The sequence below is a fragment of the Nycticebus coucang genome, chromosome 17 (assembly GCF_027406575.1).
Source record: "Nycticebus coucang isolate mNycCou1 chromosome 17, mNycCou1.pri, whole genome shotgun sequence".
NCBI classification, from domain to species: Eukaryota; Metazoa; Chordata; class Mammalia; order Primates; family Lorisidae; genus Nycticebus; species Nycticebus coucang.
The window spans coordinates 38,335,696-38,350,222 of NC_069796.1; the positions used below are offsets into that span (position 1 = coordinate 38,335,696).

A 14,527-nucleotide genomic window follows, 5' to 3' on the forward strand; every position below is an offset into this window, starting at 1 on the left:
ACTGCCACCCCACTCCATCTGGACCTGTTCCTTCCAGCCAAGGAGGCTGGCTGCTCTAATGCCTTTGCTTTGATGCCTGAGCAAGCCCTGTACTGGGGAGGGAACCCAGAAATGTGGAAGCAGCCAGAGAACAGGCTCTGCTTGGCTCCATTCCTTCAAGGGTCATACCTGCTTTCGTAGTGCCAGTCTGCCCCAGCCAAGGGCCCCTCCTATCTACAGCTTCCCGCATCAGCTCTGGGTCTCTGCAACCTCCACCCAGGCCCTACTCTTGTGAGGCTCTGCCCCCTCACCAATCTGGGACCCAGGCCACAACACCACAGTGCAGCCTGAGTAGAGAGAAGAATGGGGTCTGAGATAATAATGGCTGTGGTTTAGGAGGGGAGGAGGAAGTCTTTGCACAAGCATGACCTCCCACTTCTGGGGGAGGCTTGTCCTCTGGCCCAGTGGTGTGTGCAGTAAGGGTTCTGTACTCTATTGGCAAACTCTGGGTTAAACAAAGGGCAAATAGGTTTCTTTGCTTGCAGGACCTGTCAGAGCCTTGAGATAACTGATGTCCTACGTATATTAGAAATCTCTGAGAGGGGTGGGGCCTTGGTGTGTGCCACACCTTTTGGGGGCAAGACACGATTGTAAGAGGGACTTTACCTAACAAATGCAATCAGTATAACCTGGTTTCTTGTACCCTTAATGAATCCCCAACAATTTAAAAAAGAAAAAGAAAAAGAAATCTCTAAATGATCCAGGGGCAGCTAACCAGACTTTTTGGTCTCTACCTTCAAATATTCCTCTCCTAAGATGTGTCAGGGGAAAGAAGATGAAGAAGTGGAGGTGACTCTATATTCCCCCAAGGTCAGGAAGTGTCTCTGGTTCTCTCCCACTCAAGCACAGGAAGGGACTGCCTGCCTCCATCAGGTCTTGCTAGCAGATGTGGGCTGTGGAAAGATGCTCAGCTTCCACTGTACCACTCGATGGCTTATGTACCCATAACTAGTAATTCTCCTAAACCTCATTTTTCTTATTTATAAATTAGGGAATTACCAGCCACTACTTCATGGGGTTCTTGTGAGTCTTAGCTGAAAAAGTGTAAGTAAAAAACTCCTAACCAGGCTGGGTCTGGCACTTAATAAATGCCCGGTCAATCTTGTGGTTGTGACAACAATATGGTTGACAGTGGTGGTGGTGGTGGTGATGTTGAAGGAGGAGGTGACGTGTTCACTGCCACCCTGACCTTGTATCCTTTTGTCCTGACAGTGAAGACCTTCCACGTGGACAGTTAACCATGTGCCTGCCCTGAGCAGCGAGGCCCACCAGGCGTCTCTGTTGTAGGTGGCAGAGCCAGGTGTTCGTCTGTGGACCTCCAGCAGTGGGCAAGCTCCCCCAGCAGCAGGATCCGGGCCTTGGCCCCACCATGTCGAGCCTCAGCGGTGGCTCCCAGGACACCAGTGGCGGCAGCAGCAGCAATAACAATGGCAGTGGTGGCAGTGGCCAAAAGGCAGGAACAGCAGACAAGAGTGCAGTGGTGGCTGCCTCAGCTTCAGTGGCCGATGATGCGCCACCCCCTGAGCGTCGAAACAAGAGCGGTATCATCAGTGAACCCCTCAACAAGAGCCTGCGCCGTTCCCGCCCACTTTCCCACTACTCGTCCTTTGGTGGCAGTGGTGGCAGTGGCGGTGGTAGCATGATGGGCGGGGAGTCTGCTGACAAGGCTGCTGCGGCTACAGCCGCTGCCTCACTGTTGGCCAATGGGCATGACCTGGCAGCAGCCATGGTGGTGGACAAAAGCAACCCTACCTCAAAGCACAAAAGTGGTGCTGTGGCCAGCCTGCTGAGCAAGGCAGAGCGGGCCACGGAGCTGGCAGCCGAGGGACAGCTGACGCTGCAGCAGTTTGCGCAGTCCACAGAAATGCTGAAGCGTGTGGTGCAGGAACACCTGCCGCTGATGAGTGAAGCAGCCGCTGGTCTGCCTGACATGGAGGCCGTGGCTGGTGCTGAAGCCCTCAATGGCCAGTCCGACTTCCCCTATCTGGGCGCTTTCCCCATCAACCCAGGTCTCTTCATCATGACCCCGGCAGGCGTGTTCCTGGCCGAGAGTGCGCTGCACATGGCCGGTTTGGCCGAGTACCCCATGCAGGGAGAGCTGGCCTCCGCCATCAGCTCGGGCAAGAAGAAGCGGAAACGCTGTGGCATGTGTGCGCCCTGCCGGCGGCGCATCAACTGCGAGCAGTGCAGCAGTTGTAGGAACCGAAAGACTGGCCATCAGATTTGCAAATTCAGAAAATGTGAGGAACTCAAAAAGAAGCCTTCCGCTGCTCTGGAGGTAACGGCGCCATAGAGGGAGGTGTGTGGGCTCTTGCATCTGTCTGGCTGTCCAAACCCACCCCTAAACCCTAACCCCAACTTTCCTACCTGGGCAAATGTCTGAGTGGACGCCCAGCCAGTCCCTGAGGTCTGGGGACTCTGTTCGAGACACCACTTCACTGCCCTGAAAAGTCAGAGCCAGATCCTGAGATCCCATGAAGCTATAATTTGCAAGGCAAGCGTAAAATTCCAGGCAGGGGCCTAGCATTCCTAGCCTGGCCCTGGGTTCTGGGTCAGATATTGAGATTCCCATACATGTCCTAAGTTTCTGATGTTCTGACATGAAAGCATCCAGTCCATGACCTAAGATTCCAGGGCTTTCCCCTATCCCATTTGAAGGGTTCTGTCCCATGGACGCTGTGGCCTTGAGGGTAGGCTCTTCATTTGCCCCTCCAGAGCCCAGTTTTTCCCCCAAGGCCATCCAAGAATGGAGCTGACTCCTGGAAGAATCCTAGGTGACAGATTCTTTTAGTCTACAGTCAGGGTGGCCATGACCCTGGAGTATAGGCAAGGGGCTGTCCACTATATGACTGGCTTAGAGAAGGCAGAGGAGTTCCCAATGCTGCTTTCTTTTTTTTTTTTTTTTTTAATTTGGCCGGGGCTGGGTTTGAACCCGCCACCTCTGGCATATGGGACCGGCGCCCTACCCGCTGAGCCACAGGCGCCACCCCCCCAATGCTGCTTTCTCTCCCGCATTGTGGCAGGGCTATCCCTGTGCCCTCAGATGCAGCTGGAATACTAGGCCTGGGTAAAAAAGGCATTTTTTCAACCTGTTGTCTCTGTCCCTGTCCCTGCCCCTTCTACAAGTGGGCTTGATGTGAATGTCCAGAATGGTTGAAAAACAACAGTGGTGTCCTAGCCATGGCCTCCTGGCCGCCTTTCTCCTTTCCAGCCCCAAACCTCATATTTCTGCTTTGCTGTGTGCACACATAGGCTCCCTCTTTGGTCCAGTGTAGACACATACACCTCTACCCAGTACACACATTTACAGACACAGCCACTTGATAAACACACCAAATACCAGCCACCACAGCTCCATGCACACTACAGTCTAGCAGAGCGTGAGGCACACACTCATACTCACATCCAGTGCACATGCTTATGTGCTCCTTTGCCAGAAGCATGCACACAGCCCCCAGATGCACCACAGCCTCCTGGCTCTTGTTGCCTTTGGGCCAAGGAAGGGGTCTTCCTATCTGGAAGGAGGGTTCCTGGGCACAGCAGCTCAGGAGGCCTCAGGGTACTCTGGGCCCTGCAACAACCCAACGGGTCAGGTTCCCTCTCTGGCCTGGCTGGGACAGCAGGAGCGCCTCGCGGTGGCTGCTTTTACTCCGTGCCTGTCCCTCCACCATGAGGCTATCTACAGGGACGTCTTTGCACCAGGCCCATCCGGACCCTGACTGAACTCTCTCCTTGTTTTTGTCTCCTGCCCCCGCCAGAAGGTGATGCTTCCGACAGGAGCCGCCTTCCGGTGGTTTCAGTGACGGCGGCGGAATCCAAAGCTGCCCTCTCCGTGCAATGTCACTGCTCGTGTGGTCTCCAGCAAGGGATTTGGGCGAAGACAAACGGATGCACCCGTCTTTAGAACCAAAAATATTCTCTCACAGATTTCATTCCTGTTTTTATATATATATATTTTTTGTTGTCGTTTTAACATCTCCACGTCCCTAGTATAAAAAGAAAAAGAAAAGAAAAAATTTTAACTGCTTTTTCGGAAGAACAACAACAAAAACGGAGGTAAAGATGAATCTATAAAGTACCAAGACTTCCTGGGCAAAGAATGGACAATCAGTTTCCTTCCTGTGTCGATGTTGATGTTGTCTGTGCAGGAGATGCAGTTTTTGTGTAGAGAATGTAAATTTTCTGTAACCTTTTGAATCTAGTTACTAATAAGCACTACTGTAATTTAGCACAGTTTAACTCCACCCTCATTTAAACTTCCTTTGATTCTTTCCGACCATGAAATAGTGCATAGTTTGCCTGGAGAATCCACTCACATTTATAGAGAATGTTGATGGCGCTGTGTAGAAGCCCCTCTGTATCCATCCACGCGTGCAGAGCTGCCAGCGAGGAGCTCACAGAGGGGGAGGGAGTGCCCACCCCCAGGCCCAGGCCCAGGCCAGCCATGCCGCACCCACAGCCCCCAGGCTGGGATTTCCCCACCCCAACAGTAATGATTTTGGAAAAATGAAAGTTCTGTTTGTTTATCCGTTGAGATCTGGGGAGCCCCTCTGTCGATATTTCCAATCCTGGCTACTTCCCTTAGAGAAAATAAGTCCTTTTTTTTTCTGGCCTGGCTGATGGTGACAGAAGAAAGGGCTTTTTGCAAGGTTCCCTGCCAGTGGGGGTGGGTGCCCACAGGGCTCCCTGCGGCCTGGGCCCCCCTGTCCTTGGCCAGCTTCCTGCTGATGAACATGCTGTTTGTATTGTTTTAGGAAACCAGGCTGTTTTGTGAATAAAAGGAATGCATGTTTGTGTCACGAAGCACCACTGGCTTCTTGCTTTCTGGTTTGGGGCAGCTGGCTTTGGGGGCTGTTACTGGGCAGGGGATGTCTGGGATCACCTTGAGGGAAGAAGGATGGCCCAGGGACATTTAGAGTGAAGATTTCTTGGGAAGAGAGGCCTTCTGGATCCAGAATGGGGGAGAGTAGGAGCAGTGAGCCTGCAGGCAAGATGAAGAAATGCTCTTAATCTGGAAGTGGCTGGTACTGGAGCACCTCACCTGCATGGCTGTATCCCATGCCTCAGAATCTGGACCTTCAGGCTACCTTCTCTATTTACCTAAATTCATCAGGGCCTGACCAGTGCCAAGCTGCTAGCAGTAGGGGACATGGGGTGGAGGGTCGGTTGCCTATTCAGGGTCTTTTTTTTTTTTTTTTTTTAGAGACAGAGTCTCACTTTGTCACCCTCAGTAGAGTGTGGTGACATCATAGCTTACAGCAACCTCCAACTCCTGGGCTTAGGCGATTCTCCTGCCTCAGCCCCCCGAGTAGCTGGGACTACAGGCGCCCGCCACAACGCCCAGCTATTTTTCTTTTGTTGCAGTTTGGCTGAGGCTGGGTTTGAACCCACCACCCTCAGTATATGGTGCCATCACCCTACTCCCCGAGCCACAGGCACCGCCCTTATTTATTTATTCTTGCCTGGCAGGGATCTAGTACTCCTCTAACCACTGATGATCCCCAGGGAGTAGTTTTAGCCTAGGTTTATGGGGGCCTGGCTATTCCCAGCACACACAGACATATACACATACACAGACACACTTTAGGTCTGAGGGCGGCTAGACTGAGTTCTGGGGGCATCCCTGCCTTTGACTACCCTGATCACAGAGGATTTTTGGTACAAGGTTTTTTGTGACCTCGTGGGCCAGATGTCTAGGGAAGCCACCACATAGCTATGTGGTCTGGGCTGGGGTAGCAGTTGCCTCTCCTCCCCATACATCACAGCGGCAGTCTGAAGGAAGAGGCCTGTCTGTCCGCTGGGGGATCATTTCTTTTCACCCAGCTAATTCGAGCCTGGCTAAGCCCAAGGGTAGACTTGAGGAAGGACTTCCTGATAATGTTAGGGCCTGGCTTCAGATAGGTGAGGGAAGGAGCAACTTCTGAAGCCAAGTGAGCTATGAGGTAGGAGAGATGGGCTATCTCTGCCATTGTTCCTGGGAGGAGAAAGCAGTGGGGGTAGGGGTGGGAGGCAGTGCCCCCCAACCCCTTCCCGGGTGTCACAATCTCCCTTCCAGAACCAGGGCCTCAGCAGCTTGGCCTGGCCCAGCGGGGGCGGTTGGGGGTGGTGGAAGGCAGCTTTCAACTTCATCTCTGCCTGGGAAAAATTCCCTTTCATGTGGCTGCCTGTGATCTCTCCAGGCGGCTCTGCCGAAGGGGGGCGTCCAGCAGGGAGTTGGGGGAGGTGCTGCAGCTGGGGGGTACCCTCACTCCCAACACAAGGCAGAGACTGCAGCCTCCCCAACCTCAAGGGGGAAGAGTACTCCCTGGGGGTGTTGGGGGGGAGCCTGGCCAGAAGGGAACACCGGGCAAGAGGCCCCTGCCTGCCCCCACCCACCCGCCCGCCTGCTGCTGGCAGCACACAGGCTGCAGATGGCCTCAGCCGGCCCTCATTGGCACACCTACAGGTGTGGGGTGGACAGCTCTGGGGCCAGCCCCAAGGGGGGGGGGTGCTGTGACTCAGCCAGCCTGTACTTTTTAATGTGCCAACCCACAGCACAGCCATGTCTCTTGGGCCTACCCCCACAACAAAGATACCCAAAGCTCAAAGCCCTTTACCTCTTCCAGCTTCATGCTCAGCTTTGTGGAAATGGTAGGCCAGCCCTCTGTGTTTGGAGGAAGCCAGGCTGGGGATAGCTGTGAGGCTGAAAACACCCCCAAGGACTCAGTTACCTCATCTGGGAAAGGGGATAGTAATTCTCTCCCCCATAAAGTTGCCTGAGGATGAAATGAGATCACACTAGGGAAGGGCCTGGCTCATAGTAAGCACTCAGTCAATGGCAGCTGGTGTTGCTATTTTAAAACTATTATTCAGGGGGCGGCGCCTGTGGCTCAGTGAGTAGGGCGCCGGCCCCATATGCCGAAGGTGGCGGGTTCAAACCCAGCCCCGGCCAAACTGCAACAACAAAAAAAAAAAAAAATAGCTGGGTGTTGTGGCGGGCGCCTGTAGTCCCAGCTACTCAGGAGGCTGAGGCAAGAGAATCGCGTAAGCCCAAGAGTTAGAGGTTGCTGTGAGCCATGTGACGCCACGGCACTCTACCTGAGGGCAGTACAGTGAGACTCTGTCTCCACAAAAAAAAAAAAAACAAACAAAAAAACTATTATTCAGGCTCAAGCACCTGTGGCTCAAGTGGCTAAGGAGCCAGCCACATACACCTGAGCTGGTGGGTTCGCATCCAGCCTGGGCCTACCAAACAACAATGATGGCTGCAACCAAAAAATAGCCGGGTGTTGTGGCGGGTGCCTATAGTTCCAGCTACTTGGGAGGCGGAAGCAAGAGAATCACTTGAGCCCAGGAGTTGGAGGTTGCTGTGAGCTGTGATGCCAAGTCACTCTACCCAGAGCGGCAGCTTAAGGCTCTGTGTCAAAAATAAATAAATAAATAAATAAAACTATTATTCACCTAAATCTCACCAAGATGCCCCCCACTTTCTCCCTGAGCTATATATCCTCTACGAAGCCCTAGCCACCCTCAACCCCCAACCTCCACAGAGTGGCCCAGCCACCAGCCTTTCCCCCCACCTGGCCCCACCCTGCATCAGCCTGTGCTTTTTTTTTTTTTTAAACAGAGTCTCACTATGTCACCCTCGGTAGAGTGCTGTGACATCACAGTTCACAGCAACCTCCAACTCTTGGGCTTAAGCAATTCTCTTGCCTCAGCCTCCCGAGTAGCTGGGACTACAGGCTCCCGCCACAATGCCTGGCTATTTTTTGGTTGTAGTTGTCATTGTTGTTTGGCAGGCCCAGACTAGATTCGAACCCTCCAGCTCCCGTGTATATGGCTGGCGCCCTAGCCACTGAGCTACAGGCGCTGAGCCTCTTTTTATTTTTTATTTTTTGAGGTAGAGTCTCACTGTCATGCTGGGTAAAATGCCATGGTGTCATGGCTCACATAACCTCAAATTCCTGGGCTCAAGCGATTCTCTTGCCTCAGCCTTCCAAGTAGCTGAAACTATAGGTTCCTGCCACAACACCCAGCTAATTTTAGCGATAGGGTCTCACTGTACCTCAGGCTGGTCTCAAACTCTCGAGCTCAGGCAGTCCACCTACCTCGGCCTCCCAGAGTGCTGGGATTACAGGCCTGAGCCACTGTGCCTGGCTTCTGCATTTCTATCCTGATGGTCTCTGCTGGTCCCTGACTCTGTGTGTCTTTTGTTTCTTCATCTTTCTGGATCCCTGAGCCTCTTTTTGCGTCTCTGGGTTTCTACATATCTCTCTGTATCTCCCTGTATTTTGCACCTCTATATCTTTCTGTTGCGGGCTCATCCCTGCTGCTTTCCCATCTGACAGAGAAGTCATAGAGGCAGGCTCCCAGTTGTGTGCCCAGGTTCCCTCCTTCAACTCCTCTGCAGCAGTTGGGAACCTTCACCCCAGGCACCTGGTCTCCCCATCTGGGTGAACTGGCATTCAGGGAGAGCTCTGAGGGTGGGAAGGTGGGGGTTCAAGAGGCTAGGTGCACACAGTGGGCTATAACCCATGTCTAGCCTCCATGTAGCCCCTGCACAGACCCCTGAATATGAGTTTGTGTGTATGTGCACGTGCACATTTGTGTCAGAGAGAGATACTTCAACGCCCTGACAAGCACATGAGGCCTTGTGCATCAATGTGGCTATGCGTGACATCAGGTGTGACATTATGAAAATGGGTTTGTGACAGTGTGTGGGAGATTGTGATTTGAAACCTTATGTGGCCACAGCTTAGTGCATGATGTTCTGTGACATTGCTTGTGTGATCCTATAACAGACATTGTACCATCCTATAATAGAACCAGTGTGGCGGGCGCAGTGGCTCACGCCTGTAATCCTAGTGCTCTGGGAGGCCAAGGCAGGTGGATAGCTTGAGCTCATGAGTTTGAGACCAGCCTGAGCAAAAGAGAGACCCTGTCTCTACAAAAAATAGAAAAACTGAGGCAAGAGGATCACTTGAGCCCAAGAGTTGGATGTTGTTGTCAGCTATGATGCCAGGGCACTCTATTCAAGGCCACAGCTTGAGACTCTGTCTCAAAAACAGAGTCTTTGAAAAAAAAAAACAAAACAAAGAAACAAACAAAAAATAGAACCAGTGTGATACTAGGTTGTACAACCGAAAGTGTAACATTGTATATACAATACTGATGTATGGCATTGTGCAACCCTGTGGCAAAATTAAGTGATTTTATATGTGTGTGTCCTTGTATTTGTGTGACCATCATGGATGTGGCCCTGAGACTGACATCAGGGATTGTGTACTGAGTGTGTGATGTATCTGTGTGACCCTATAAGGCCTGGCTAACCCTGGATGTGTGGTCGTGACATTGTGTCAGTGTGCACCTGTGAGCCTCTGATGCTAACACCATTGCCACATACATCTTTGCCTACAGCATTTCCTGGGTCTCTGCCTGACAGCTGTGCAAGTCTGGAGAGAGACTAGGGGCTCTGGCAGCCCCTCTTACCCCCAGCCTGTGCCCTTTCCTGGCCCTGAGGCCCAGTGTAGATGAGGGAGCTGGTGTGGGGGCAGCAGGCACAGTTCCCACAGCCACTGTGGCTCCTCTCCCAGCCCCAGCACCACCAGCTTCAGCTCCACAGAATATCCTGGCAACCCCAGCCTCTTTGTTCTCAGAGGCCGCCAAAGCCCCCACCCCCACCCCATCCCTGCCTGCCCCATGCCTGGCAGGTACCCCCTAACCCCACAGCAGCCAGGCTTAGCCTGACCTAGTCTCTAGCTGCCCTTACCCCACACACACACACTCCACCCAGACTGAGGCCCCTGTCCTATACCCTGGACCTGACTTAGGACTTCAGACAGGGCTGTTGGTGCTCTGCTGTGAGCTTTCTGTGCAGGAAGAAGGAATCAGGATAGCTCCTGTGGCTGTACTGGGTGATTGTGGACCAGGAGCTGTGCTCTCTGTATGAGTACTTTGGCCCAAGGCTAGAAGGATGCTTAGTCATCAGTCTAGGACAGTTTCAATTTGTCCAATAAGTTTACTTCTTTAGCTCTAGAAAGTCATCAGGACAAGACTTATTGCTCATTTTATAGATGAGGCATGGAAGCTGACAGAGAATATGTGACTTGCCCAAGAGCAAAATGGCAGCAGGGCCCTGATTATAACCCAGGCTCCTAGTTGCCTTGGGAGAAGGACCAGCTGCCTCCAAAAGAATGGAGAGAGAGCCTGGGAGTCTGGACACATGGGTGCTTGCTCATTTTTTGGTCACCATGTCAAATGTCAAAGCCAAATTTGTGTATGTATTCGTGTGTTGTGTGTGTGTGTCCTTGCTGGATGACCTTGGCCAAATGCCTTGCCTGTCTGTGTTCCAAGAAAGAAGCCAGGGATTGTGGGGTGGGGCACTTGACAGGGTGCTTTGCAATGTGACAAGGTCACCTCACAGACCCACAGCATCTCCAACAGGGACATGAGGTTGTTTGTATGCAGGCAGATTCTGGTTTGGGACCCCAGCTTCCATTTTCAAGTTCAGCCTGTCTTTGTGCTGCCACAAAGAAGGTAGTAGTGATGACCACACAGCTTGGCTGTAGGCAAGACCATTTGGGTCTGACCTAACTAAGCAGTGGCTCCCACCCCTACCCAGGTACCGGAGATGGATGGATGGAAGCCACTGTATAGCCTACCCAGTCCCTCTCTGCCCACCCACAGCCCTGGGCTGACAGGCCACTGCTGATGACAGCCAGGGTTGAAGGAGGGACAGGAAGCCACCAGCATAGTAATAACACAGACCTTGGTCCAAAACCCTGCAAGAATGGCACAGAGAGGCCCAGCTGTCCCCTAGGGTTACACAGCCCTACAGGGAGTCCTGTCACCACAGGCCCACATGCCACTTGAGGGCTTTTCCTGCCACATGAAGTGGGCAATAGCTGAGCAGGATAGTAGGGGTGCAGGAGGGTTCCCCGAGGCTGCTGGCCAGGCTGCCAGTGTGGACAATTTCATCTCTCTCCGCCTGTCAACCTGCCATCTCTCAGCAGCATTAAATTCCACTCCTGCCAGAGAAAAAGGGCTGCCTCAGATTCCAGGCAACAGGGCGTAAATATGGGGCTGGCCCAGGGGAGATAAGCTGGGTCGTCCAGGGCTCTAGGCGTAGGTGCAAAACAGTTGGGCTGATGGGGCCTGGTCTGGGCCCTAAGGTGGCAGCTACACCAGCCTCCCAATGCCCCATCAGATGCAGGTCTGTTTCCTGTTGCTATCTCCTTCCTGATGGATACCTTCCTCTCCCTTCAAATAGCATCCCCTCAGGAGCCTTCTTGTTCCTTGCAGGCTGGGTCAAGTGCTCCTGTGCCCCTGCGTCATAGCACTAATCACTCTTGGTGACACTGTTTGACTTCAGAGCTGTGGGCTGTAGCTCAGTAAGGGCAGCATTAGTACCCAGCACATGGAAGGTGTAGAAAACATCTGTGGGCTGAATAAATACATTATCTCCTCTTTCTGGGCATTTTTTTCTCATGAATTTCCAACCCTACTTAGGGTGCTGTCCACATTGAGGGAGACTTATTATAAAGAGCTTCCTTTCCCCACCCCCTGGAAGCTCCATACCCTGTGTTTAGAGCCATAGAGCTGGTGGCCCGTGTGCCAGGAATTGGGATAGTCCATTGCTTACAACAACCCTGTGCAAAGGGCTTTGTTCAGTTATCCCCATTTGATAGATGAGAAAATTGAGGCTCAAAGAGGTAGAGGAACATATGCAAGGTCACACAGCCAGGTTCTTCTGCTTTCAGAAGCTAAAATACCTGGCTATGCTTCAGGCTATGGCTGGAAGGAAACCCCCCCTGTCCCACCCCATACCCTGCCTGTGATGATGCCCAGATGTGGGGATTAGGGTTGAGTATTACTTAACTTCCTTAAACCTATCCGCACTTTCTTTTTTTTTGTAGAGGCAGAGTCTCACGTTATCACCCTTGGTAGAGTGCTCTGGTGTCACAGCTCACAGCAACCTCCAACTCCTGGGCTTAGGTGATTCTCTTGCATCAGCCTCCTGAGTGGCTGGGACTACTGACGCCCACCACAACACCCGGCTATTTTTTGTTGTTGTTGTCGTTGTTGTTGTTGTTGTTGCAGTTCAGCCAGGGCCAGGTTTGAACCCGCCGCCCTTGGTATATGGGGTTGGCGTCCTACTCACTGAGCCACAGGTGCCACCTTTTTTTTTCTTTTGAGACAGAGTCTCAAAGATAGAGTTCCCTGGCGTCATAACTCACAGCAACCTCCAACTCTTGGGCTTAAGTGATTCTCTTGCTTCAGCCTCCCAAGTAGCTGGGACCACAGGTGCCAGCCACAGTACCTGGCTATTTTTGTTGTTGTTGTTGTTGTTGTCATTGTTGTTTAGCAGGCCCAGGCGGGATTCGAACCTGTCAGGCCTGGTGTATGTGGCCAGCACCCTAAGCACTGAGCTACGGGCACCAAGCCTTTTTTTTTCTTTCTTTTTTTTTGAGACAGAGTCTCACTTTCTTGTCTCCAGTAGAGTACCCAAGCGTCATAGCTCACAGAAACATAAAGCTATGGAGCTCAAGCAATTCTCTTGCCTCAGCCTCCTGAGTAGCTGAGTAGCTGGAACTATAGGAGCCCATCACAACACCAGGCTCTGTTTGAGACGGGGTCTTTAGGCTGGTCTCAAACTGGTGAGCTCAGGTGATCCACCTGCCTCAGCCTCCCAGAGTGCTAGGAATACAGGCATGAGCCACCACACCCAGCCCTTACTTTTTTTTTTCAGTGAACATACATTGCTGTTCAAATCCGAATACCTAATAAAGTTATTTAACTAAACATTTTTAAGCCCAGAAAGATCTGGAAACAAAGACCACAGTGGGGAGTGAGGATGGGAGGAAGAGGGTAGCCAACAATCACTGTCTCCTCCCCTGGAATAGACAGGGTATTTGAGGACCAAAGGTGGGTGCAGCCTAAATCTGCAAAGGCTCCCATCCTCCCTCCATGTCCCCAGTCCCGCTCCCAGCTCTGAGGCCTGCCTAGGAAGGGGCAGCTCTGTGGCTTTCTTTTGACTCTGCAGCAGTGGGGTCTGGGGGTAGTATCTGCAGAGAGGAGTGGCTGTGAGGTGAGGGCAAAGGCAGTGCCTGCTGCTGTGGATAAGGCAATGGAGCCCTCAGGAGATGGGATGCAGTGAAGCCATGGAAACATGGCAGAGGGGGAGGCTGGCTCAGCCACTTCCCCCAGGTGGCCACCTCCCAGGCCTGGCAGGGGCCCAGCAAGACAGGTCTAGTCACTGGCTGCCTCACTCCCAGCCCTCCTGGGGGCCAGGTCTGGGCTGGCAGCTGGGCAGGCTTGATGTCACCCCAGCTGCACTTCCCCAGGGCCAGGCTGGGGTCAACCATTGGACCTGAGTACTGAGGGCTGAGGACAGAGGCAGGGTACTCTGAGTCCTTAGGGCCCAATGCCTCCTCACCCATTGAGTCCCTTCCCTTCTGTCATCCCTCCTTTCCTAAAATATGTGTGCATTATTTACCTTAAGCATTTTGATAAATCATAATAGCAGAGACATCTGCTGTCAAAACTGCAAACTGCATTTGGGGCTTCTCTGGTTAACAACGAGGGCTATAGAGACTGGGGGTGCAAGGTCTCTGATGGTCTGATGGGGATGGTAGGGATGCCCCTACCCTTCATCCAGGGCTGGGGCCTTAAGGGGACCCAGGCCTCATCCTTTGGGACCCCTCTTCACCAGCTGCTGATCATAAAACCCTCCCAAGGAGGCTATCCACCACTCCACAACTATGTTCCCTCCTTCCTGCCTCCCTCTGTCTCAGAATTAATGCAGCAGTGACAGCAGCTGAGAAGTCCCCCAGAGCGAAGATTAACTCCCAGGGCAGCATGGGCAGGGTTGGCCATGGTCGGGGGGGGGGGGCTGTTGTAGGCCTCACAAGATTAATCGCCCCGCGGCCCACCTCATCATGAGGGCGCCTAGCACTACAGCACCCCAACCCCTAGTAGGGGTGTTGGGTCCGTGTTAGGAGCCTACCCTGCCTCCCGCAGCCTCATGGCCCCCAGTCCCAACTCATGGGAGAATTTGGGAGCTGAAAATGAGTTCCTTTCTCATTTTCTCTTCCTTTTCTCTTGAGTACCCTGAGGGCCAAGCAGCAATTCTGTGTTCTCTTCTCCCCAGTTCTTGGTCTGGCTCAGCAATCCTGGGTGGAGAGATTCTGACCCTAGCCTGCCTACCTACCTCTTGCTGTTTCTGCTGGCCCCACTACCTCCCATGGCTCCACTGGCCTGCCAGGACCCCAAAGCTTTTTTTTTTTTTTTTGTAGAGACAGAGTCTCACTGTACCGCCCTCGGTAGAGTGCTGTGGCGTCACACGGCTCACAGCAACCTCTAACTCCTGGGCTTACGTGATTCTCCTGCCTCAGCCTCCCGAGCAGCTGGGACTACAGGCGCCCGCCACAACGCCCGGCTATTTTTTGTTGCAGTTTGGCCGGGGCTGGGTTTGAACCCGCCACCCTCGGCATATGGGGCCGGCGCCCTA

The 14,527-nt window shown here is 52.9% G+C and overlaps 1 protein-coding gene across 3 annotated transcripts in view; it reads left to right on the forward strand.

The window, feature by feature from the left end:
* Positions 1 to 4,842, forward strand: part of CXXC5 (CXXC finger protein 5) — a 35,589-nt gene extending 30,747 nt beyond the window's left edge. For 2 of the 3 annotated variants that reach the window (XM_053566437.1, XM_053566438.1), the window contains exons 2-3: positions 1,252 to 2,317; positions 3,798 to 4,842. In XM_053566437.1, coding sequence (XP_053422412.1) covers positions 1,409 to 2,317; positions 3,798 to 3,842 — 954 coding nt within the window. In that variant the 5' untranslated portion in view covers positions 1,252 to 1,408 and the 3' untranslated portion in view covers positions 3,843 to 4,842. Of the gene's footprint in view, positions 1 to 1,249; positions 2,318 to 3,797 lie in introns of those variants that run through there. The other variant, XM_053566439.1, reaches the window with a different exon arrangement.
* Positions 4,843 to 14,527: the final 9,685 nt, after the last annotated feature.